General features: G+C 44.8%; 1 protein-coding gene across 2 annotated transcripts in view; it reads right to left on the bottom strand.

Annotated features, from left to right (window-relative positions):
- The window catches only part of LOC104642371 (junction-mediating and -regulatory protein), a 134,035-nt gene extending 112,901 nt beyond the window's left edge, over positions 1-21,134 (bottom strand). The window contains exon 1 of one of the 2 annotated variants that reach the window (XM_075738885.1): positions 19,834-21,134. In XM_075738885.1, coding sequence (XP_075595000.1) covers positions 19,834-20,718 — 885 coding nt within the window. In that variant the 5' untranslated portion in view covers positions 20,719-21,134. The remainder of the gene's footprint in view (positions 1-19,833) is intronic. The other variant, XM_075738884.1, reaches the window with a different exon arrangement.
- Between the last annotated feature and the right edge of the window lie 5,169 nt (positions 21,135-26,303).

Here is a 26,303-nt window from a genome sequence, read left to right as displayed (position 1 = left end):
AGGGAGGGAAAAAAACAAACCACCAGGAGCAATTGCAACTAGTGAGAGGAGTGAGAACATGTGAGAACAACAACTCTGCAGACACCAAGGGGGAGGAGGTGCTCCAGGTGCTGGAGCAGAGATTCCCCTGCAGCCTGTGGAGAAGACCATGGTGAAGCAGGCTGTCTCCCTGCAGCTCATGGAAGTCCAAGGTGGAGCAGGTATCCAGCTGCAGCCCATGGAGGACCCCACACCAGAGAAGGTGGATATACCTGAAGGAGGCTCTGACCCTGGGAGAAGCCCATGCTGGAGCAGGCTCCTGGCAGGACCTGTGGACCCATGGAGAGAGGAGCCCATGCTGGAGTAGGTTTGCTGCCAGGACTTGTGACCCCATGGGGGACTCACACTGGAGCAGTCTGCTCCTGAAGGTCTGCACCCTGTGGAAGAGACCCACACTGGAGCAGTTTGCGAAGAACTGTAGCCCGTGGGAAGGACTCATGTTGGAGAAGTTTGTGGAGGACTGTCTCCCATGAGAGGGATCCCACACTGGAGCAGGGGAATGATGAGAGGAATCCTCCCCCTGAGGATGAAGAAGCAGCAGAGACAGCTTGTGATGAACTGACCACACCCCCCATTCCCCATCCCCATGCACTGCTGGGGGGGAGGAAGTAGAGAATTCAGGAGTAAAGTTGAGCCCAGAAAGAAGGGAGGGGTGGGGCAAGGTGTTTTTAAGATTTGGTTTCATTTCTCATTACTCAACTCTGATTTGATTAGCAATAATTTAAATTAATTTTCTCAAGCTGAGTCTGTTTTGCCCATGACAGTAGCTGGAGAGTGATTTCCCTGTCCTTATCTCAACCCATGAACCTTTTGTTATATTTTCTCTCCCTTGTCCAGCTGAGGAGGGGGTGTGATAGAGCGGCTTTGGTGGGCACCTGGTGTACAGCCAGGGTCAACCCACCACAAGATAGGATCCCTCCCTTTCAACACCAGCAACCTGATGATCCATTTCTTCAGCTGCATTCAACAGCACAGCTGATGAGCCACCTTTAAACCTTGAACTGATAGTTAACTCAAATGGCCCTCTGTGTGATTTCCCAAGGCTGGTACATTTCAACTTGTTTTCAACCTCTGCAGTATGTGATACAATGGTGAAATCATGGAAAGTCAGGCCCAAGGAAGAAACAGCATTATGCATGATTAAATCCAATTTTTAATGTTTCTAAGCTAAAATAATTATTTTTTTTTATTTAAAAGTTGAATACAACATCCAAAAAAGCCCAAAAGAAAGAACACATTTACAGCCCACTATTACTAATAAAAAGCTAGATAACATATCAATCATAGAATCATTTAGGTTGGAAAAGACCTCTAAGATCACCAAGTACAATCATTAACCTAGCACTGCCAAGTCCAACCACTAAACCATGTCCCTAAGAACCACATCTACACGTATCTTAAATACTTCCAGGGATGGTGACTCAACCACTTCCCTGGGCTGCCTCTTCCAATGCTTGACAACCCTTTTAGTGAAGAAATTTTTCCTAATATCCAATCTAAACCTCCCCTGATGCAACTTGAGGCCATTTCCTCTTGTCCTATCACTTGTTACTTGGGAAAAGAGACCAACACCCACCTCACTACAACCTCCTTTCAGGTAGTTGTAGAGAGCAATAAGGTCTCTCCTCAGCCTCCTCTTCTCCAGGCTAAACAACCCCAGTTCCTTCAGCTGCTCCTCATAAGACTTGCTCTCTAGACCCTTCACCAGCTCTGTTGCTCTTCTTTGGACATGCTCCAGTAGCTCAATGTCCTTCTTGTACTGAGGGGCCCAAAAGTGAACACAGTACGCGAGGTGCGGCCTCACCAGAGCCGAGTACAGGGGCATGATCTCATCCCTAGTCCTGCTGGCCACACTATTCCTGATACAAGCCAGGATGCTGTTGGCCTTCTTGGCCACCTGGGCACACTGCTGGCTCATGTTCAGCCGGCTGTCAACCAGCACCCCCAGGTCCTTTTCCACCAGGCAGCTTTCCAGCCACTCTTCCCCAAGCCTGTAGCGTTGCATGGGGTTGTTGTGACCCAAGTGCAGGACTCAACACTTAGCCTTGTTGAATCTCATACAATTGGCCTTGGCCCATCGATGCAGCCTGTCCAGATCCCTCTGCAGAGCCTTCCAACCCTCAAGGAGATCAACACTCCTGCACAACTTGGCGTCATCTGCAAACTTACTGAGGGAGCACTCAATCCCCTCATCCAGATCATTGATAAAGATATTAAAGAGAACTGGCCCCAAGACTGAGCCCTGGGGAACACCGCTTGTGACTGGCCACCAACTGGATTTAACTCCATTCACCACAACTCATTAGGCCCAGCCATCCAGCCAGTTTTTTACCCAGCGAAGCGTACGCCCATCCAAGTCATGAGCAGCCAGCTTTTCCAGGAGAATGCTGTGGGAAAGAATCATCAAGAAACTCCTGAAATCCCATATCATGCACACTATTTTTCTTCTGACTCTAACAGCAAATATCATGTAAATGGCAGCTATTAAATCACTTTCATAACAGCACAACACTTCAGAAGAGAGCAATTTAAATTAGTATCAGGTGAACACAGATTTGTTCATATTTGTGTTACCTCTTTGGGTTGGTTTTGTTCCTGTTTTCATGAAGAAATGAGGGGGAAAGGATACACGTTAAATATTATGGAGAAATAAAATCCATGTGTGATAAAGCAGCATAACAAAACACAGTTGAAATTATACATAAAATTTACCCGTTAATTCAAATCTTCCACAACTGCTCCAGTACTGCAAGTAGTTTAGGATTTTTTAAACTCCTCCCACATATGGATTTTTTTGCTGAACTATACTACTCTGAAGTGACAAAAGAGTACAATTTAAAATTCTGACATCTGATAAGTATAAACAAATATCACACTACTAAAGGCTGAAGAATTTGGACTCTGAAGCAACAGTGCTATATGTAGAAAAATTATAAACTTTCAGAAACTTCTAAAACTGATCTACAGATTTTCTCCCTCAAAAGTTTATTTTTCATTTTTTAAATTTTAATAAAACAAATATAAAGTACAGTGTTATTTAAGGTTGTTTTTTTAAAAACAAGCCCTAACCCAAATTTGTTCTACTTTAAGCATGAGGTTCCACTAGAAAACTCTCAGAGGTTCCTTCTAACATAATAGTCTGTGATTCTAAGTTATTGAAAAATTTTTATCATACCTTCTCCCCTAAAATAGCTGAAAACAAGCCATGATGCAATGCTGTTATGTGAAAAGTTGTGCTACTACTCATTTTAGATGACCTATATAAATTCTCTGCAAGTCATCACAAATGCTAATTAATTATTTAAAAAACATTTTTCAAAAGAAACAAAACATCCAAATCCCTCAAACCAATATCAGCAATTTTTTTAAAAAAAGGTCATATAAATACTTGTATACAAAAGCATTTTAAAAAGCACTATAACAGAAGCATAAAAAACCCCAACAGTTTTCAGTATCACTTCAGAAAGTAGAGGTACTCAGTTTACCTTCAGAAACAGTGAAAAAGGTTGCTAAATGACTGGAAGTGTTTCATGACAATGTCCTGGTTTCAGCTAGGATAGAGTTAATTTTCACCAGAAGCTAGGATGGACACCAATCAGGACGGGTGACCCAAACTAGATCAAGGAGTATTCCATACCATATGACATCATGCTCAGCATAAAAGGGGGCTAGTTGGGGAGGGGCGGTGTGGCTCCTGGACAGTCCGAGTGTATGGTTATTGGTCTTTGGGTGAGAAATTGCATTGTGTATCACTCACTTTGTATATTGTAAGTACTGTTGTTGTTATTTCCCTCTCCCTTCGCTGTCCCAGTAAACTATCCTTATCCCAACGCATGAGGTTTTGCCTTTTTTTTTTCCGATTCTCCTCCCCATCCCACCAAGAGTGGGGAGGGGTGAGCGAGTGGCCGCGTGGTGCTTAGCTGATGCCTGGGCCTAAACCACAACAGTCCTTTTTGGCGCTCAACATGAGGTTCAGATAATGACAAATCTGACCAGAGCGTGTTAAAACAAAGTTGTTATAAGCATTTATTATATTAGTTAAACAGCTGCTGGTCACAATGGTGATTTGTTTGTTCACATGGTTGTGGCATGTAAACCCTTACTCGCTGTATGTATTTCCTGTGGCACTGTTTATCACCTCTGCGAGAGGGATATGGATTCTCATTTTGCTGTACTGTGTAATATCGACTTAATGATATAACATCACTGGTCATGATGTTAAGCTGGTATTTGTATGTGGCATTGCTGTCATGTCTGTACTTTGAACAACGTTGATCAGAATTGATTAATAATTGCACTCAATCTACGGGATAGACAGAGAGCTCTTTCTCCTGCTCTTTAACCTTCCCTTTTCCCTTCAGGCTGGTTACAACAGCTTTTGAGAGTTCTGAATACCCTTGGAATGTTCAAGCCAACATGTTCCTATTATTATGTCTCCTGAATGTGTTTCAAGTCCGGTTTAGGGTTCCAAAAAAATGTTTTAAGAACACCACCCAGGGATCTGCCCAGAGGCTGAATAGTCAGGGCTGGCATGGCATGTGGGAGAGTATGGGCAGGTATCTAGAGAACTTCTCACCTCCAATGGTTTGGAACTTCACTTCTGAACAACTACAGGACCCTGATAAAATGATAGAATATTTGAAAAGAAAATGCTGCGGCTATTCCAAAGAGGCACAACTTACTACACTGTGCTGGGCCCAGGCCACTATCTACCAAACACTGCTTGATAGTAGACAGTGCCATCAGGGGGAAGAGAGGGAGAACAGACCGACCAGCACTGTGGCTACCCCAACCCTGGAAACAGACACTATGGATACTCAAACCCCAGTGACAGTGATACCTATAAAGTAGAATTTTCCACTTTACAGGGACAGAAATGTGTTTGGGTTAGTGCTTAGACACTGTTTCATTTAGGGTTAAATGCACTACCTTGCTTTGCTAACGACTATACCTTTGAAGAAGAGCCGAAGGACTGATAAAAAGCATGCTTTGCTAAAGAGTATCCTTGAAGGAGAGCTGGAAAACTGATAAAGAGGAAACATCCTGCCCCAGAAGATGCTGAGAGCTGGGGGATTGCCAGAGAGGCCTGAAGTCAACAAGAATCAGCAGTAACTAGGGGAAAAGGAAAGGTGGCTGGGGGAGTTTACCACCACCCATCCAATTAAAGGACTATGCAAATTACTCACACACACACCCCCTCAAGGAGCATGTGTGCTGATTTAAATATGCTTGACCAATAGTAGATGATGCAGTAATTAATAAGCAATTAGCATAAATTTAGGTGGGTTTTTCTAATCCTGGGGTAGACTTGACCATGGATGCTATCTCACAAGTTATCCATGAATGTTGTGCTGAGTAGACCCTGGCTGGCTGCCAGGTGCCCACCAAAGCCGCTCTATCACTCCCCCTGCTCAACTGCACAGGGGAGAGAAAATATAAAAGGCTCACGGGTCGAGATAAGGACAGGAAGAGATCATTCACCAATTACTATCATGGGCAAAACAGATTCAACTTGAGAAAATTAATTTAATTCATACCCAATAAAATCAGAGTCAAGTAATGAGAAATATTAATACATAATATATAATATTATAACATAATACAATTAAAACACCTCCCCCCACCCCTCCCTTCCTCCCGAGCTGAACTTTACTCCCAGTTTTCTCTATCTCCTTCCCCTGAAGCGGCACAGGGGGATGGGGAATGAGGGTTGCAGTCAGTTCATCACAAGCTATCTCTGCTGCTCCTTCCTCCTCAGGGAGAGGACTCCTCACACTCTTCCCCTGCTCCAGTGTGGGGTCCCTTTCACAGGAAACAGTCCTCCACGAACTTCTCCCACAAGTCTTTCCCATGGGCTGCAGTTCTTCACGAACTGCTCCAGCATGGGTCTCCCACAGAGTGCAGTCCTTCAGGACCAGACTGCTCCAGCGTGGGTCCACCATGGGGTCACAAGTCCTGCCAGCAAACCTGCTCTGGCGTGGGCTCCTCTCTCCACAGGTCCTGCCAGGAGCCCACTCCAGCACAGGCTTCTCCCAGGGTCAGAGCCTCCTTCAGGTATATCCACCTTCTCTGGTGTGGGGTCCTCCACAGGCTGCAGATGGATACCTGCTCCACCTTGGACTTCCATGGGCTGCAGGGGGACAGCCTGGCTCCCCATGGTCTTCTCCACAGGCTGCAGGGGAATCTCTGCTCCAGCGCCTGGAGCACCTCCTCCCTGTCCTTCTGCACTGACCTTGGTGTCTGCAGGGTTCTTTCACTCACATATTCTCACTCCTCTCTCGGGCTGAAAAATGATGCTTGTTGGGTTGGGTTTTTTTTCCTTCATAAATATGTTATCACAGAGGCACTACCACCATTGCTGATTGGCTTGGCCTTGGCCAGCAGCGGGTCAGTCTTGGAGCCAGCTGGCACTGGCTCTATCAGACACAGAGGAAGCTTCTAGTAGCTTCTTGCAGAAGCCATCCCTTTAGCCCCCTGGCTATCAAAACCTTGCTACGCAAACCGATACAATGTGAAATGTGCTGCAATCAAGCAAGCCAAGCGGTTAAAGCCTCTCTGGTATGGAGGACGATGGCTGAAATATAAATATGGGGAGGCCTGGCAGACTGATTATATCACACTCCCACAAACCTGTCCAGGCAAGCGCTATGTACTTACAATGGTGGAAGCAACCACCGGATGGCTGGAAACATATCCTATGTCCCATGCTACTGCCCGGAACACTATCCTGGGCCTTGAAAAGCAAGTCCTGTGGCGACATGGCACCCCAGAAAGAATTGAGTCAGACAACGGGACTCATTTCCAGAACAACCTCATAGACACCTGGGCCAAAGAGCATGGTATTGAGTGGGTGTATCACATCCTCTATCACACACCAGCCTCTGGGAAAAATCAAACAATACAATGGACTGCTAAAGACTACCCTGAGAGCAATGGGTGGTGGGACCCTCAAACATTGGGATACACATTTAGCAAAAAGCCACCCGGTTAGTTAACACTAGGGGGTCTACCAATCGAGCTGGCCCTGCGCAATCAAATCTTTTACGTACTGTAGAAGGAGATAATGTCCCCATAGTGCGCATGAAGAATATGTTGGGGAAGATAATCTGGGTTACTCCTGCCTTGGGCAAAGGCAAACCTATCCGTGGGATTTCTTTTGCTCAAGGACCTGGGTGCACTTGGTGGGTGATGCAGAAGGATGGGGAAGTTGGACATGTACCTCCAGGGGATCTGATATTGCGTGAAAATAGCCAATAAATTAAATTGTATGCTGTTAATTGCAAAATAACCCTGTCATTGTACGTTATTATTACTACATCAATGGTATTACCGTAACAATCACCCAAATTAATGAAGGATGTACTTGGATGATACTGACCAAAGTGCAGTGATGATGAAACGAGAACTGACTTCAGCAACTGGCGCCCAGCAATTTCCTTGAAATCGACATCTTCAACCCATAGGCCATGAGCATGGTGGGCATCAGATACACCAGCCACGAGCTCCGGATGCAGCATACAACAATCCAACAGCACACATCATCTCTCCTGCCCTGAGAGACTGTTATGACAGATGGAGCCTGTGGTGGGTTGACACTGGCTGGAGGCCAGGTGCCCACCAAAGCCGCTCTATCACTCCCCCTCCTTCACTAGACAGGGGAGAGAAAATATAATGAAAGGCTTGTGGGTTGAGATAAGGACAAGATCACTCACCAATTACCATCACAGGCAAAACAGACTCAACATAGAAAAAAAAAATCATCTAATTTATTACTGAGCAAAACAGAGTAGAGGAATGAAAAATAAAACCAAATCTTAAAACACCTCCCCCAACCTCTCCCATCTTCCTGGGCTTAACTTCACTCCCAATTTTCTACCTTTTCCCCACCAGTGGCACAGGGGGATGGGGAATGGGGGTTGGGGTCAGTTCATCACATGTTGTCTCTGCCGCTCCGTCCTCCTCAGAGGGGGACTCCTCACACTCTTCCCCTGCTCCAGTGTGGGATCCCTCTCACGGGAGACAGTCCTCCATGTACTTCTCCAACACGAGTCCTTCCCATGGGCTGCAGTTATTCACAAACTGCTCCAGCATGAGTCTCTCCCATGGGGTGCAGACCTTCAGGAACAGACTGCTCCAGCACGGGTCCCCCGTGGGGTCATAAGTCCTGCCAGCAAACCTGCTCTGGTGTGGGGTCCTCTCTCCACGGGTCTGCAGGTCCTGCCAGGAGCTTGCTCTAGTGTGGGCTTCTCATGAGGTCACAGCCTCCTTCAGGTCCCTCCACCTGATCCAATGTGGGGTCCTCCATGGGCTGCAGGGGGACAGCCTGCTTCACCATGGTCTTCACCATGGGCTGCAGTGGAATCTCTGCTCTGGTGCCTGGAGCACCTCCTCCCCCTCCTTCTGCACTGACCTTGGTGTCTGCAGAGTTTCTCACATCTTCTCACTCCTCTCTCTGGCTGCAAAAATCTACCGCTAGGGGCTGTTGCTTGTTTTTTGGTGGGTTGTTTTTTTTTTTCTTAAATAGGCTATGACAGAGGCACTACCACTGTCACTGATTGACTAGACCTTGGCCAGTGGCAGGTCCGTCTTAAGAGCCGGCTAGCATTGCGTCTATCAGACACAGAGGAAGCTTCTAGCAGCTTCTCGCAGAAGCCACCCCTGTAGCCCCCCCCAACCAAAACCTTGCCACACAAACCCAATACAGAGCTCAAAGTCATGGACAAAATGAACTCAATGGACATTTTAGAGGAATGGCCTATAGACTAAGGGAATGATATCTCTGTGTGTGTGTGTATATATACATGAAAGACAGGAAGAGTGGTGGTGATTAATTGGAAATTGTAGGATATGAGCATGATAGTATAGAAGGAGGAGTGGATAATGTCCTGGTTTGGCTAGGATAGAGTTAATTTTCACCAGAAGCTGGGACAGGACACAGCCAGGACAAGTGACCCAAACTAGCCAAAGGGGTTTTCCATACCATACAATGTCATGCACAGCATAAAAGGGGGCTAGTTGCAGAGGTGCAGCTCTGGGATGGTCTGAGTGCAGGCTGAGTGTCCGGTTGGTCGGTGGGTGAGAAAATTGTGTTGTGTATCACCGGCTTTGTATATTCTAAGTACTGCTGTTATGTTCCTCTTCTTTTGCTGTCCCAGTAAACTGTCCTTATCCCAACCCACAATTTTTACCTTTTTTTTTCCTGATTCTCCTCCCCATCCCACCAAGGTGAGGGAAGGGTGAGCAAGCAGCTGTGGTGCTTATCTGCTGGCTGAGGCTAAACCATGAGAAACATCTTTTCAGGATCAACTAATTTATAAAAAATAGTACACTAAGCATTCACTTTTTTCTGAATGGGTAATGGTTGTCTGCCCCATATGTAACAAAAAAACCCCAACTGTATATTTGATAACTTTAACCATACAAATACCACAAACAGAAAAGAATAGATAGAAAGGAAATCCAAAGATAGGGTCTTACCAGTAAGAGGTTTTAATTGAAAACAACCTTAGCCAAAATGTTTGCAACTGGTCAGCTGAGTCATAGGGAGATACACCACCAGCATTCTATTTAGAATTATTTAGAATATTCTATTCTATTCTGTGAACTGCTCCAGATGATGATTTTCAAAAACTAGCTTGCCAGGTAAGCTGTCTTCACACTAAAATGCCTTTCTGTTTGTGACCAGAAGAGTTAATCCAAAAGTAAAATCCAAACTGCACAACTGTTTGTTCAGCCTTGAGAAAAGGCTTAGAGGAGACCTTATCATCATGTTCCAGTACTTAAAGGGTGGCTACAAAGAAGATGGAAACTCCCTTTTTACAAGGAGTGACATGGAAAAGACAAGGGGTTCAAGTTACTCCTGGGGAGATTCCATTTGGACACAAGAGGAAAATTTTTCACTATGAGAACAATCAGCCATTGGAATAATCTCCCCAGGAAAGTGGTGGATTCCCCAACATTGGACACTTTTATGATCTGACTGGACAGAGTGCTGGGCCATCTTCTCTAGACCGTGCTTTTGTCAAGACAGGTTGGACCAGATGATCCTTGAGGTCCCTTCCAACCTGGCATTCTATGAAATGAGCCTCAAATAAGTGATTATTAGGAATAAAGGACACAGTTGACAAGCAAGAGCTAGTAAACAAGGAGACATTTGTGGAGACACTGCAAGTTAAAAATCTAGCACTGTGTGTTAAAATTCTTCATGAAGGCTTCAGACAAACTAGTAACAGTTTGGTTTATATTTCAGGCCCAAATTCTTCAGAAAATGGGAATTGGGCAAGTTTCAACAACAAACTAATTAAAACAAAAACACGTGTCCCTTGTTAATTTATACAGCTTATGACTGGAATATACTATGAGATCATCTAATCTCCAGTCCAACAAATTTTGACTGTTTTCTTTATTTTTATAATCCTGTTTCAAGTTATGCAAGGGCTTTAACAATTATTTTTAAACACTAACCCATATGCTAGAAGATATCGCCACCAGATTTCTGATGAGATCATATTATTACTTCCTGTAAGGGCACAACAATTCTTTCTTCATTCTTAAAACATTCTTGCATGTTTGTTATTAAACAGCACTGCAGTTAAAGCAAGGATTTTCAGTAAACTATCCAAGATCATTGTTCTGAATGGTTACAATGATGTTCGTACTATGCAAGATGTACGAGCAATTAAAATAAATTGTTCCAATGTATATTAACTTTGGCTCCCTTCCTCAAAAACTCTCAGTCTTCTCATCTAGATCAGTATGTATTACATGCTTAAATCTACAGTTGCTATTAGCCTCATACACCCCAGTGGCAGGACAAAACTTCTGGACACTCAATTTTTAACACAGTAAAATGTTTACAACAACAGAATATTGTATTTCTAAGCTTTTACTACATAGTAAATGAACAACAACTAGTAATAAGTTTTTTAAAATAAACTTAATTGATTTTAGCTAGGGTTTGGGTTTATTTTTTTCCAGGATAGAGAAAAGAAACAATGTAACTTATATTACTGGCAACTCCTGAGTACTCCAGTTGACAAAAAATATATTAAAAAAAAATTACAAAATATGTTCTAGGTGCAGGTTCCTCTACAGAATTCAATACATGTTCATTTGCTTCTCTTGGTTTTGTACAGTACTAAAAAAATACATTGTGGCATTACAGAATCACCCATAGTAGAATTATTGTATCACCAAATGTTAATAGTTGATTCTTCTCTGGACAAAAATAAAGGACAAAGAGGAGAGAGTTAGAGTCTATGATCCTTACGGGTCCATACCAGCTTGAGATATTCTAGGATTCTATTTAGAAGATACTCACAACTGATAAAGTAGCAGTCTCAACATCCCACAATGCAACCTTATTCTTCTGCCAACTCCTATTTTGCAGATATCATTCTGCATTGGGTTTGCATGGCAAGGATTTGGTAGCAGTGGGGCTACAGGGATGACTTCTGCGAGAAGCTGCTAGAAGCTTGCCCCACGTTTGACAGAGCCAGTGCCAGCCAGCTCCAAGACAGACCTACTGCTTGCCAATGCTAGGTCAATCAGTGATGGTGGTAGCATCTCTATAACATATTTAAGAAGGGGAGAAAAAAAAAGAAAACATCTGTGGCAAAACAGTAGCAGGTAGAGAAGAGTGAGAATATGTGAGGGAAAAAACCCTGCAGACACCAAGGTCAGTGAAGGAAGAGGGGGAGGAGGTACTCCAGGCACAGGAGCAGAGATTCCCCTGCAGCTTGTGGAGAAGACCATGGTGAGGCAGGCTGTCCCCTTGCAGCCCACGTAGGTTCACGGTGGAGCAGATATCCAGCTGCAGCCTATGGAGGACCCCACGCGAGAGAAGATGGATGCACCTGAAGGAGGCTGTGACCTCATGGAGAGCCCATACTGGAGCAAGAAGGCTGAGGTACTCGACAACTTCTTTGCCTCAGTCTTCACTGGCAAATGCTTGAGCTGCACTGCCCAGGTCACAGAAGGCAGGGACTGGGAGAATGCAGAACCGCCCACTGTAGGAGAAGATCAGGTTCGAGAATATCTAAGGAACCTGAAGGTGCACAAGTCCATGGGACCTGATGAGATGCATCTACAGGTCCCAAAGGAAACTGGCAGATGAAGTGGCCAGGCCATTCTCCATCATATTTGAGAAGTCCTGGCAGTCCAGTAAAGTTCCCACTGACTGGAAAAGGGGAAAAATAACCCCCATTTTTAAGAAGGGAAAAAAGGAAGACCCAGGGAACTACAGGCCGGTTAGTCTCACCTCTGTGCCTGGCATGATTATGGAGCAGACCCTCCTGGAGACTATGCTCAGGCACATGGAAAACAAGGAGGTCATTGGTGACAGCCAACACGGCTTCACTAAGGGCAAATCATGCCTGACAAACTTGGTGGCCTTCTATGATGGGGTTACAGCATTGGTGGATAAGGGAAGGGCAACTGACATCATCTACCTGGACTCAGGCAAAGAATTTGACACTGTCCCACATGACATCCTTGTCTCTAAATTGGAAAGACATAGATTCGATGGATGGACCACTCGGTGGATAAGGAATTGGCTGGATGGTCACACTCAAAGAGTTGTGGTCAATGGCTCAATGTCCAAGCGGAGACCAGTGACGTGTGGCATTCCTCAGGGGTCGGTACTGGGACCGGCACTGTTCAACATCTTTGTCGGCAACATGGACAGCGGGATCGAGTGCACCCTCAGCAAGTTTGCCGACAACACCAAGCTGTGTGGTGTGGTCGACACGCTGGAGGGAAGGGATGCCATCCAGAGGGACCTTGACAGGCTGGAGAGGTGGGCCCGTGCGAACCGCCTGAAGTTCAACAAGGCCAAGTGCAAGGTCCTGCACGTGGGTCGGGGCAATCCCAAGAATGACTATAGGCTGGGCGAGGAATGGATTGAAAGCAGCCCTTAGGAGAAGGACTTGGGGGTATTGATTGATGAGAAGCTCAACATGAGCTGGCAGTGTGCGCTTCCAGCCCAGAAAGCCAACCGTGTCCTGGGCTGCATCAAAAGAGGCGTGACCAGCAGGTCGAGGGAGGTGATCCTGCCCCTCTACTCCCCTCTTGTGAGACCCCACCTGGAGTACTGCGTCCAGCTCTGGGGGCCCCAGTACAAGAAAGACATGGAGCTGTTGGAGCGAGTCCAGAAGAGGGCCACGAAGATGATCAGAGGGCTGAAGCACCTCTCCTATGAGGACAGGCTTGAGAGAGTTTGGGTTGTTCAGCCTGGAGAAAAGAAGGCTCTGGGAAGACCTAATTGCAGTCTCCCAGTAACTAAAGGAGGCCTACAAGAAAGATGAGGAAGGATTGTTTATCAGAGAGTGTAGTGACAGGACAAGGGGTAATGGCCTTAAGCTGAAGGAAGGTAGATTTAGATTAGATGTTAGAAAGAAATTCTTTATTGTGAGGGTGGTGAGGCACTGGAACAGGTTGCCCAGAGAGGTTGTGGAGGCCCCATCCCTGGAAGTGTTTAAGACCAGGTAGGATGCGGCTTTGGCCAACGTGGTCTAGTGGAGGGTGTCCCTGCCCACAGCAGAGGGGTTGGAACTAGATGATCTTTGAGGTCCCTTCCAACCCAAACCATTCTATGATTCTATGAAGTTCCTGGCAGGACCTGTGGACCCATGGAGAGAGGAGCCCACGCTGGAGCAGGTTTGCTGACAGGACTTGTGACCCCATGGGGGACCCACGCTGGAGCAGTCTGTTCCTGAAGGATTGCACCCCGTGGGAGAGACCCATGCTGGAGCAGTTTGTGAAGAACTGTAGCCCATGGGAAGGACTCATGTTGGAGAAGTTCATGGAGGACTGTCTCCCGTGAGAGGGATCCCACACTGGAGCAGGGGAAGAGTGTAAGGAGTCCTCTCCCTGAGGAGGAAGGAGCGGCAGAGACGATGTGTGATTAACTGACCCCAACCACCATTCCCCATCCCCCTGTGCCGCTGGAGGGGAGAAGTTAGAAAATTGGGAGTAAAGTTCAGCTCGGGAGGAAGGGAGGGGTGGGGGGAGGTGTTTTAATTGTATTATAATATTATATATTAATATTTCTCATTACTAGACTCTGATTTTATTGGTTATGAATTAAATTAATTTTCTCAAGTTGAATCTGTTTTGCCCATAATAGTAATCGGTGAATGATTGAGCCCGGGAAGAAAGGAGGGCGAGGGGAAGGTGGTTTAAGATTCAGGTTGTATTTCTTATTATCCTACTCTGATTTGATTGTTTATAAATTAAATTAGTTTTCCCCAAGTCGAGTCTCTAATTGCTGAGTGATTTCCCTGTCAACCCACGAGCCTTTTGTTATATTTTTTCTTCCCTGTCTAGCTAAGGAGGGGGAGTGATAAAGCAGCTTTGGTGGGCACCTAGCTTCCAGTCGGGGTCAACCCACCACACATACTGATGTAGTCAATATGTATCTTAAGAATATTGTCATTCTCCTTCTCTCTCCTCCTATCCTATCTTTCTTCTCTCCCTACCATATTCCTTATGGCTAAATTTTCAACTCCTAAAAAAAATAAACAAGTTTGACAGATGTATCTGTAGTCAAACCAAGTCCTCATTTTGACTTAAGTTCTCACCAATAACAGCAATTTTCTGGTGCCCTGCAATGGTTTGTTTCTACTAATATTAAAAAGGGATTCTAAAAGCACCTCCACAAGAGGAAAAATGGTAGGTGCAGCCATTTCTGAAAACCTCTGCTTTTCAGTATCTTCTTCAGCTCTGTGGTATAAATATTTACATATATAAAGAACAACATAAACCTTACCGATCATATGTAAGCAGTGTCTTGTCCTATTATAGAAAGAAATTTTAAAAGATGCAGCGATTAGAAAGAATCTGCTTTCAAATTCTAAACTTGCTTGTGTAATACTATCTCAGCCAGAAATAGAGGGTAAAAACAGTTACTGGATTTAGAAAGCAATATTAAAAGGCATTGACTTGAAGGTAGGATATTCCATTAAAGAGAAAGAAAATAATGCTGGAAAAATTGAGAAAAAAATATGCAAGAAAACCAAGTTAAACACGAAGAAAAGACAACTCAACATCATCTGTAAAAGCTAAGAAATTAAGTGGGCTGTGAATCCCATGGAGCACAATGGATTACAGAGTGTTTATTATATAGGTGGTACCCATCTCTTCAAAATATTCTGGCATATTAAAATGCTGCAACTGCATATCAACTAGAAAAACTTTAAATGAAAAAATAGAGGAAAGTCTATCTCTACATCTAGGGAAACAATTACTGTTTTATTTGATATTCCCCTTCAAAATAATCTCATCATCAGAATACTCCTCCAACTAGAAGACAAAAATGGTTTCTCAATCCCAGTTCAGACAATTAAACAGAGTATATATTGCATTTTATTTCCTTTTTTTTTCCCCTAGGTATTTAGACAGGGAAATGAGCTATGAGACTGGCAAGCTACTGTCTTCAGTTTCTAAAAGTTAAGTCTACGATTACTGACTAAGAGTCATATTGAACAGCATTGCTATATTTTATAGAATGTACTCTTATTTTTCATATAAGGCAAGTTTTGTCAAGGAAGACCTCATTTTTTAAGCAGATATCCTTTTCTTTGTGTACATATCATTTGTACGTTTTGAAGAAATGTACATTATTTTAAGCATTCTACTGTTTTCAGATACAGCAGCAACATTCATCACCTTTAGCTAGCTCTTGTCAAACTAACAAGGCATTAATAAAACAACGCATGCAGTCTATCTACATGTGTATGCTATAAGTGCATTGTAGAAAGGGGGAAGAAAAAAAAAAAAAGGGAAAAAAAAATGACTTCAAATCCAAACCAAACATCCCACTGAGACTGGAAAAAAGACAACACAAAAAGATTGAAAAAAACAAAGGTAGTAGCCAAAAATCTAATTAGCCTACAATCACAAGTCTATACATCTCTGAAGCAGTTTGCAGCTACCTATAAAACAGAAGTAAAAGGGAAGAGCAGTAGAAAAAAATAAACCTTTACTCAAGAAGATATCAAATGGAAGAAGGATAAAAGATTTCCAATGAAAAGGTAAATTGTTATTTTGCTTAGAACTTAGGTTTTAATACACAGACTGAGGAGAGAAACAAATACTGTGATAATGTGGTCTGATGTTCTTTAAACACTGAATTCCTAGAAGCCATTTTAAAGCATGTATTTTAAAATGGTATGTAATCACACCTTAGACTTTCAGCAACTTTAAGTCCATCGTATGATTAAGCTGTTGCATATTTAATTATCTTTGCTGCTATAAGGGTCCAAGAATCTCAAGTGATATAGCCCTCTCTACCTTACATCCACATCTTCCATGAGTATCACATCATAATTAACTTGTAACATGTATTTACATAAACAGAACACATTTCAGGAACTCACTGAAACGCTTTGAAAACAAAATATCCATGTGATTTGGATTTTTATTATTTGCAGAAAAGGGGAGGGGGGTAACCACTCCACATTTAATTCTGTTTATCTGAAAGTGTACGACAGTATCCTTACTATTTGGTTTGATACTTGCAGGAGTCAGGTGTGGACTTCCAACACTTAAAATGCTGAGCCTTTAAAATATTTATTAACTTAGGACTAGTTTGTAACAACCAGAAATAATTGCTAATGACTCTGGCTGCAGATTAGATAAATAAAAATATGATGGCTGTAACAAGAGTACAGAAGAGAACTTTTTCTGCCTTCTAGATGCAAAGTTTAATATTTTAGAAATACTGTCCAAGAAGTTGGAATCCCAAATAAGGACTCAATGGCATCCTCTCTGTTGAAATAACATCTTTTTATCTGGTCATTAACTGATTCTGTATCATGTCTCCATTTGGGAGCTCAGACCTCTAGCTGAGCACCCGAGGAATTTTTTTTTTTTTTTAAACAGACATAAACTTAATGAACAAGGGCTCCAAACAAGAATTTATTAGTTTTCAAAAATGATGTAGAAAAATATTTACCCCTTTAGATGCAAGTTTTTACTTTAACATAAATTAACTGTTCTTAAGTTATTCCAGAATTAATAGTTTTATTTGAAAAAATAAAAATATGTGCTATTTCAAAACTGCAAATTATACAGCAGAAATTAATTCCAGGTCATACAGTTCCTCTACAACTATTTTTCTTCCTCATCTTGGATCTGTTTCTACTTGCAACATTCTTCTGGCTTATTAAAGGTTTATATTTGAGACAGAGATAAAAATGTCTATTACAAAGAGCAGCAATTATTAACTCCTGTGAAAATAGACTGGTTTGTGGGTAACTTATGAAAAGCAACAGACGGCCAAGTAGGGGATGCTGAAACAATGAGCACAAGAGGTTTTGCTGCTCACTTTGCTTCTCCACCCCAAAGAACATAATCAACAGAAACTGCAAGCATTTCTCAAGTAATATTCTAACTGCACAGAGGAATTTGTCCCGGAAAAATAGATATATGAAATAACTATACACTGCAGAAGCATATTTTTAAATGTTAAGCCAAAGTCTTGGAGTTGTAAACTTGGTTTTTTTGCACAATTTTATATTAATGAAAACCCTCCATATTCATTATGCTCCTTGATACTATTTTGGTTGTCAATGCTGCTCAATTCCTTCCCCTTTTCCCCAAAAGTTCTAATAAGAGGTGAAATAATTTAAAATTGCAGGAATCCAACATTCCCAACAGCTAACAGGCAGACTTCAAGTACAGGTGGAAAAATAAATTAAAGTGAGAGATGAAACATTGATTCAGTAGGTTTTCTTGAAAGTATGAAAAACCTTTATTTCAGAAATACCTAGCAATACTCATCATCCATTGCTTCATTTGCTTAGAATTGCAAATGACAAACAATATCATTATTTGCTTAGAAGACAGACATTTCCTGTAGACTAAGTAAACCACTAACAGATAAGGAAGAGAGAAACTTGAGAGCCAAAAGGGAAAGAGCAGGTCATTCTAATGGTTTCTTTTCTTAAACATGAACTACCTTTAATTAAAGAAGGATTGATTTACACAACTGACAGTAGTACAGCTGTACTGACTTTAGGTACACTACTGGATTGGTTATCATGGGAAAGGAAAGTTGTATTGTAGTCAAATACACAAGTATGCTCCATCATTTTGTCTGTACCAAGTTCTGAACATTAACAAAAAGAGTAAGATGTTGTAGTTTAGAGATCCTGATGGATAAAGCTTGTGTTGCCTCTTGATAACTGATTTATTTTTTGCTGACAGTACTGGTGCTAACAAAATAGAAGTTGAGATTCTCCAAGAAACAAATAGTTCTTACACAGTAATTCCAATTTAGTGTTTCCTCACAAACACTATGCACTTTAACAGGAACTTGTCCTGCTCAGCTCCTTATAAAAACTGCTGAGCTGAAGGCCAAGTGAATCTAAGTACATGCTCCCAAGCATTCATGCAGTCAAAGAAAAAAGTGAATAACAATATGCTTTCATATTCTCTGGACTAAAACTACTGCAGACTATTAGACTAATTACTGGCTGTATATCAAAATTAATGAAGATTAATTCAGACCTTTAAACAGCCATGAAAAAAAAAAGAAAAATCACAATGATATATCCTAACACAACAGTTTGGAAATAAACTTGTACCTGACAATGCACTTGAGATACCCTTATCATGATTTCATCACTAATAAAACAACAATTTTCTCATACTCTGTAACTCCAGTCACTAAGGAAAAACTCGGCCCAAATCCTACAAAGACTCAAAACTATGCCATCAAAACCAGCAAGCACATATGCTCATACTCCATTGAGAAAAAAAACCCAAAATGTTCACCACTGCACATTTTTGAACACACAATATGGGTAGGATATGTGCAGGCAGCTGAAGCAGCCCAACTCGATCTATATCCATACAATAGAATTTGGATGGTGTTTGCAAAAATATAAAATTCTATAACATGATTCATACATATAGTTGCACCTAGACAGATCCAGGCACATTCTGGACCAAGGCCACCGAAACATAAAAACAAGTGTAAAATTCTCCTTTTTCACTGGAAAAATCTGGGTCCTCATATATCTCAGTCCACAAAGATGTGGAAAAAATTCTCACACACTGATGCTAGAAGTTAGCAGAACCTCCTCAACTACTTTCATCTAAACAGTATATGGTATGAGAAAGAGACAACATGTTCTAAAACATGCAAGTCTTGTCAGACACTAGCAATAGCAACACAGTAAATACTCACTAGGACCAGATAGCTTGCTTTTTAAAATCCCAACTCTAAGAACTTACCAGCTGAACTAAAGTAGTTACTCCAATTGCACTGGAAAACATCATCTCACTTGAAATAGCAGATTCAGCACCCAGTACCTGTAGGAACTTAGAAATTTCTGGCCTCAAGTGCCTAAATTGTACTGTCAAAATAAACAACACACGTTGCTGCTCCCATTAAACAGAAAAATTCAGATTCCAACACTTTCTGGTGCAAAGCAACAGAACAACAAAAATCTGGGAGCAAGACCTTGCCAAATCCCTCAGATTCTTGTTCACAAACATCTACGTTCATTTACACAGAATAAAATACTGAGCCACACTTAGATGACTAGGAAAATCTGCACCTTCTTAAATCCTGGCCCTAGAGACCTTGGAAAGGTTAAGCCTCATTTTCTTACTTTGATTCTCAAAGCTTGCTTTTTTCTTTTAAGACAGTTTCCCTGTACTTTTTTTTTTTTGTCCCATGGATCGATCAATTCTGCAAAGGTAGAGGGGAGCAGCTGGAGAGAACAACTAAAGAAGATGCCAGAGTAAGGAAAAGGTGGAGATATCTGGACCATGCGGTAGCCTCACCTCCTGGATACGCCTGCGGGCCCGCTGCAGCACCTCCTCGTACCCCTTTTGTCGCAGCTCACTCAGACTCTCATAATACTCTTCGGGGTCGTCAGTCTCAGTGAAGAGTATCTGCGAAAGAATCTTCCAGCCGCAGGTATCCAAGCTGTGGAGCAAGTAAACTTGCAGTTTGTAGCAGAGAGCATCCATCTCCTCCTCGGATCGCTCCGGGGCTCCGAACAGCACCGTCCACATACCCGAGGGCTCCTCGGGGAAGGCAGGGAGGTAGGGTTCCAGCTCCGAGTTCACCGAGGACAGCTGCTGGTGCACAGCCCGCAAGTCTTGGAAGGAGAAGAGGCCGGCCCAGCTGCACTCCTCCCCAACGGGCTCCGCGTCGGGAGCGGCCGACTCGGCTGCCTGCAGCGGCGAGGGCGGTAGCGACAGCGAGGCGGCCTCCTCCTCTTCCTTCCCCAGCTCCAGCGTTCCTATCTCTTCGGCGGCACCTGCCACCTCCGGGCCCCGCAGCGGCCTCCAGGCCGGGTTGCTCTTGGCGCGCAACGAACTCTTCGGCAGCGCCTCGGCCGCCGCGCCCCGCAGCCGCGCCTCGGCGAGGAGATGCGAGGAGCCGCGCGCCAGGCCGGAGTCCGGGCCCTTGCTCAGTGTGGGGATGCTGGCCTTGGAGGCGGCTCTGGCCTCGGGGCTGGCGGAGCCACCGCGGTACACCTCGCGAGAGCCGCTGCGCTGGCGCTGCGCCGTGCGGTTGTGGCAGGTGATGGCAAACTTGCTCTCGATCTCATTCCAGGCTACGATGAAGACAAATTTGTGCTTCTCCCGCTCTTGGAAAGCGTGAGGCCTCACGGCCACCCAGTCGACCTCCAGCGTTTCCTCCACGGCAAAGGCGGACATGGCGCTATGCGGCTTCCCACGCACACACCCACACCACACTCCTGTCCTGTCCTACCCCGTCAGCCGCCCCCGCCGCGCGCTGGCCGGCAACAGCTCCCCGCAGCCCCACCTCACTGCCCACCATCAGCCATCTTAGCGGCGAAGGGGCAGGGAAGGCGCCAAGGGGAGGGAATGCGCTGGATCCCAACCGAGGCGACGGGAGTGGGGAGGGAGGGAGGACAAAGAGGAATCACTTCCTCTGCTGCTCGGCGCGCCTGCTGCCAGGGAATCCCACTGCTGCCGTTCCTGGTCATCAACCTGCCACCGCGGCGAATAATGTCTAGTACCCCCACACAGGTACTTGACACACGCCCACGCGGGGCAGGATCTGTTTACAAGCGGCAATAACTCTACAACAACTCAACTCAACAACACCCCCACCCCCACAGCCACCCAAAGCCCCGCCTTTCCACCCCGCGGGGTGCCTTCCCCATTGGCTGTCGCTCTGGTTTCCCCGGCGTAGGGAAGTGGGCGGAACCTCGCGCCTCGTCCCGCCCATTCTCTGCCGGCCAAGCTCGCGATTTCCCGCCCTCCTTTTCGCTCTCCCGTTGTGGGCGGGGGGAAGGGCGGTGCCCCGCCCCTTCCCTCGGACGTACAACGCGGCTGTTCGGCCGCCGCCCGCTGCATACTGGGAAGGGCATGTGCTGAGCCGTGTCTGTTGGGTTGTGGGGGTGGGGTTGCTGCTATCTGATTTCTCCTGGGGTTAGGCGAGTGGAGGCTGCCTAGTAGAAGCGGGCTGTTCAGGCTGAAATCTGCCACTCCTGTCGTACTTATGATAGAGGGAACTAACACTTAAGGGAAATGGCAGGACCATTAACTAGCTTAAGCCACATATCTAGTAATCTTAACCCTTACGTAAGATGTTTTAACAAGAACTAGCGTAAGGAAGGGTCAAGATGACCCTTCGCTCTGCTTGCATTTTTGTAACCAATCACAAGATAAGGAGGTAGTAAATCAGAATGGAATGAACACGGAGGATTCTCTGCTAATTAGGAACTGGTCTGAGTAAGTTTTGTGGTGAAGGTGAAAAGTGCACAGTGAGGAAGACATACGGCCTTCATCCCTAAGACCCCGGCCCACGACCACCAAGAGGCACTGCGCGTGCGCAGCTGAGAGGAGTTAAAGGCGGAGACAATGGAAATGAACTCATTGTAATAAGACCGCCTTTCCACGGAAAGATCATGAATATGTATAGGTGCTTTTTGAATATGTAACATTTTGTTGTATAAAATTCAAAGGGAATTGTCGCAAGGTGCGCACGATTTTGGTGGGATGACCCCCCGTGCTGCCCAGCGCTGAATAAACATACCTACTTTACAACTTTCCCAGTTGTGGAGTCCGATTTTCCGCACATCATTTTGGCGAGCCAGCCAGGAGACACTCTGCTCGGCTGCGGGATTGACTGCAGAGCGGACGCTCCTAGGCGCGCCCCGAGCACTTCTCTCGGAGGAGCCTCCACTTCCAGCCGCTCACGGCAGGAGTAGACAACAACCTCCTGAAGCTGCGGATAAACGGTATGTTTAACAAGGGGGCCAGTAAGTCGTAGGGGACGCCCACGCTTGGCCAGGGCCGCTGGTAAATCGCGCAGAGACGTCTGGCGTACAGCATAGTCCCCGTATGGGAGGAGGGTACCCTGTATGTTAAGAAGGGGATTCGCTGACCGATAGAGCGGCCGCTAGCGATCTTGGGAGTAGATCAAGTGAATCCGAGGTTATCACTGCATCCCAGCATCGGAAGCCAGGACGGACCTGCTAAGGACTGTGTAAGAAGCAGGAGAAGGGTAAGTGAGCCTCAAAGTGTGCAGCTGCTGAAGGGATAACAACTAGAGCGTGAACTGTATGATTTATCTATGAAACGCCCAGGTATTTTATGTTTAAAGCATGTGTGTGTGTGTGTGTGTTTGAGACACAGCACCGCTGTGAAGCGAGTGGGAGTCCTGATTTGCGGTTCCGTGATTCCGCGAGGAACACGGCCAGAGACGGACAAAGCGTCTGAAACGTTTGTAAGATCTGTAAATGTTTTTGATATATGTAAGTTGGGCTGCTGCGGTGTTTAGTCAATCTCCTAAGTATCGGAGGCCTGGCTGATCATCAAAGTGGCAGGACGGAGGGAGTCACTCCTTCAGTGGTTTGGGCTCGAACCTTGGGAGTATTTAAACAAAGGAGGGAACTGGATAAGGAGGGGAGAGGAGCAGATTTTATTAAGAAGAGCGTATTTAACACCAACTGGACAGATAGTAGCCCTAAATTGGGAACAACCTGTCCCAGATACCTTTTTTAAACCCCCATATTGATGGAGGGTGATTCCTTGTTTTGTGCGTGGGCTTACTAACAAATTATGCGAAAATTGGCATTCGGCCTGGGTCTTGTTAGAGTGTTCATTTTGTAAGGAAAGGTGGTATTGTTTATCTGGAAGGCAGAAAGCTGAATGTCCTAAGTGCTTTCCCAAAATCCCCAGCTTTGTGATTGGGAAAGGACTTATCAAGAATCCAAAACAGGAAAGTTTGCGTGTAAAAAAAACAAAAACAAAACCCCACCCAAAAACCCAAAAGACCTAATCCCAGAAATTTGGGGACGTCTGGGAAAAAGGATTGAAAGAGAACCGTGGGGATTTGTAAGAGGAGGTTTGCGTGGAAATTAAAACGGGATAGAGAAGGTAGCAGGAAAGAGTTTGTGAAAAAGGAAAAAGAAATTATTAGGATGGGCAATACCCAGGGAGGCATTCTAAAAAAGAGTCCCCTAGGCTGTGTACTTGCTCACTGGAAGGAAATTGCTGGGACTGGAGGCACAGAGAGCAGGAAGACCCTTATTAAGTACTGTAATCAGTGGTGGCCGCTGTACAAACTAGAAGATGGAGCCAAATGGCTGTTGAATGGGTCAACTGATTATAACACTATCTTGCAATTAATGCTGTTTTTAAGAAGGGAAGGAAAACGGGATGAAGTATCATATGCAGATATGTTTTTCACCCTCCGAAATCATCCGGAGTGGCAAAGGGACTGTGGGATGGTGCCACCACAGGACCCAATGGTACTTGCCCTTGAAAGAGAGAGTAACAAGGAACTTAAAGGCAAGCTGAAGCGGTGCTGCTCGGCATGTAGTATTGGACAAAGATGTACAAACGTAAACAAAAACCGCCAGGCACTAGAACAAGATCTAACCGATTTGTTTAAGCCTCCCCCTCGATCGCAGGAGCAGGATGTGGACTCGGACGGAACCTCCACTCCCCCGACTAGCCCTGTATCCTCCCGTACTAGGCGGAAGCCCGCCCTGACGGTCCTGCAGGCACCTCTCCGGGAAGCAGTAGGACCTGATGGTGGGACAATGCTGATCAAGGTACCTTTTTCCACAATTGATTTAGAGGCATGGAAAAGGGTTGCTAAGGATTACAGGAACGATCCGGTGAGTGTGACCAAACATTTTCAGTTTATCGTAAAGCAACACAACCCCGATTGGAATGACATACAATTATTGTTAGAATGTATGACCGAGACGGAAAAACAATTGATTTTTAAAACTGCAGGGGATCTGGCTGAGGACCATTATAAAGTCTAGGGAGGAGACGTTAAAGAATACCTCCCCCTTCAGGACCCAAAGTGGGATGCGAATAGGTCCGCCCATATGGAGAAATTGCGGGCATATCAGGGATGGATTTCAAAAGGAATGGAAAGAGCCATTCCCCAGACCATAAATTGGTCAGCACTATATGCAATTAAGCAAGGGCCTTCCGAGTCACCATCCGAATTCCTGGATCGACTGAGGGACGTAATGCGCCATAATACACCACTGGACCCTGGGTCAGAGGTAGGAATACAACAACTAGTTTCTTTATTTTTGGGCCAGTCTACAGGGGATATTAGGCGAAAGCTCCAAAAGCTGTGTCCCACAGAGGGCAGGAACCTGGAAGTATTGTTGGATGAGGCATGGAGAGTGTTCAGCAATAGAGAGGAAGATTACAAACGGGGACAGAGAAAGGTGGTAGTGGTCGTCAAGGAAGAAGAAGAGAGAAAACCCAGGCAAGGACCGCCTTGATTAGACAGGGATCAATGTGCGTTATGCAAAGATTTGGTCACTGGAAGAATGAGTGTCCAGAAAGGCAGGGAAATAAGGGGAAGGGACGAAGCAATCAGAAAAGAGGGATAGTGGCCCATGTGAAGGAGGACTGACGGGGACCTGGGGAATCTACCCTAGCGGATCCACTGGTTATAATGAAGCTAGGGAAAGAACAAAAGAAGATAGAATTTCTGATCAACACAGGGGCAACGTATTCGGTTTTAAACCAAGCTTTGATGCCCCTGGGAAATGACTATATCATGGTAAAAGGGGCAACTGGCCAAAGTGAAAAGGCATATTTTTGTGAGCCTCTGAGATATAAACTGGGAAAACAATGGGGCATTCACAGATTTCTGTATATGCCCAACTCCCCGAAGGCACTTTTGGGAAGAGATTTATTGGAGCAATTGGGTGCAATAATTAAATTCGAAAAGGGAGAGATTACTCTGGAGGTAAATGATCAGCAGTATATCCAAATAATGAGTTTATCACTAGCTAGTGTTCCCACAGAAGGAAAAATCGGGGAGGAGATCACGAATCAGGTGTACCCCAGGGTATGGGCCACTGATATACCCGGAAGAGCAAAGAATGCCCCACCTGTTGAGGTCAGGCTCAAAGAAGGAAGGCAGCCAGTAAGAATTAAACAATATCCCCTGAGGAAGGAGAACAAGGAAGGAATCCGGCCAGTGATGGAAAATTTTCTACAACTAGGATTACTAAAGGAATGTGAGTCCGACTTTAACACTCCCATATTACCTGTCCGTAAGCCCGACGGATCATACCGGGTAGTCCAGGACTTACGGGCTGTAAATAAGATAACTGAAGACCTCTACCCAGTAGTGGCGAATCCATACACCTTGCTGACTGTATTGACACCTGAACTAACCTGGTTTACCGTTTTAGACCTGAAGGATGCCTTCTTTTGCCTCCCTCTCCATAAAGCCAGCCAGAAAATATTTGCATTCAAATGGGAAAATCCTAAAAGCGGTTGTAAAACTCAGCTTACTTGGACGGTGTTACCACAAGGGTTCAAAACCAGCCCTACTATATTTGGTAATCAACTTGCAAAAGATCTTGAGTCTTGGGAAGCCCCACCTGAGGAAGGGAAGCTGTTGCAATATGTGGATGACATCCTGATTGCCACCAAGACAAAGGACGCTTGTATGACCTGGACGGTGAGTCTGCTAAATTTTTTGGGGCTCCAGGGATACCGGGTATCCAAGAAAAAGGCCCAAGTAATGCAGCGCAAAGTCATTTATCTGGGCTATGAAATTAGTGCTGGACAAAGGACTTTGGGACAGGCCCGAAAAGAGACAATATGCCAAACCCCGAGACCAAAAACAGTGAAAGAGTTACGAACTTTCCTGGGGATGACTGGGTGGTGCCAACTATGGATCTATAATTATGGACTGCTTGTTAAACCCCTGTACGCACTAACAACCACTGAGCAGAAACCCCTTAAATGGAGCAAAGAGACCATACAGGCCTTTGAGT

Source organism: Balearica regulorum, chromosome W (assembly GCF_011004875.1).
Source record: "Balearica regulorum gibbericeps isolate bBalReg1 chromosome W, bBalReg1.pri, whole genome shotgun sequence".
NCBI classification, from domain to species: Eukaryota; Metazoa; Chordata; class Aves; order Gruiformes; family Gruidae; genus Balearica; species Balearica regulorum.
Note: the sequence above shows the minus strand (reverse complement) of the source record. Positions and strands in the feature narration are given on the sequence as shown.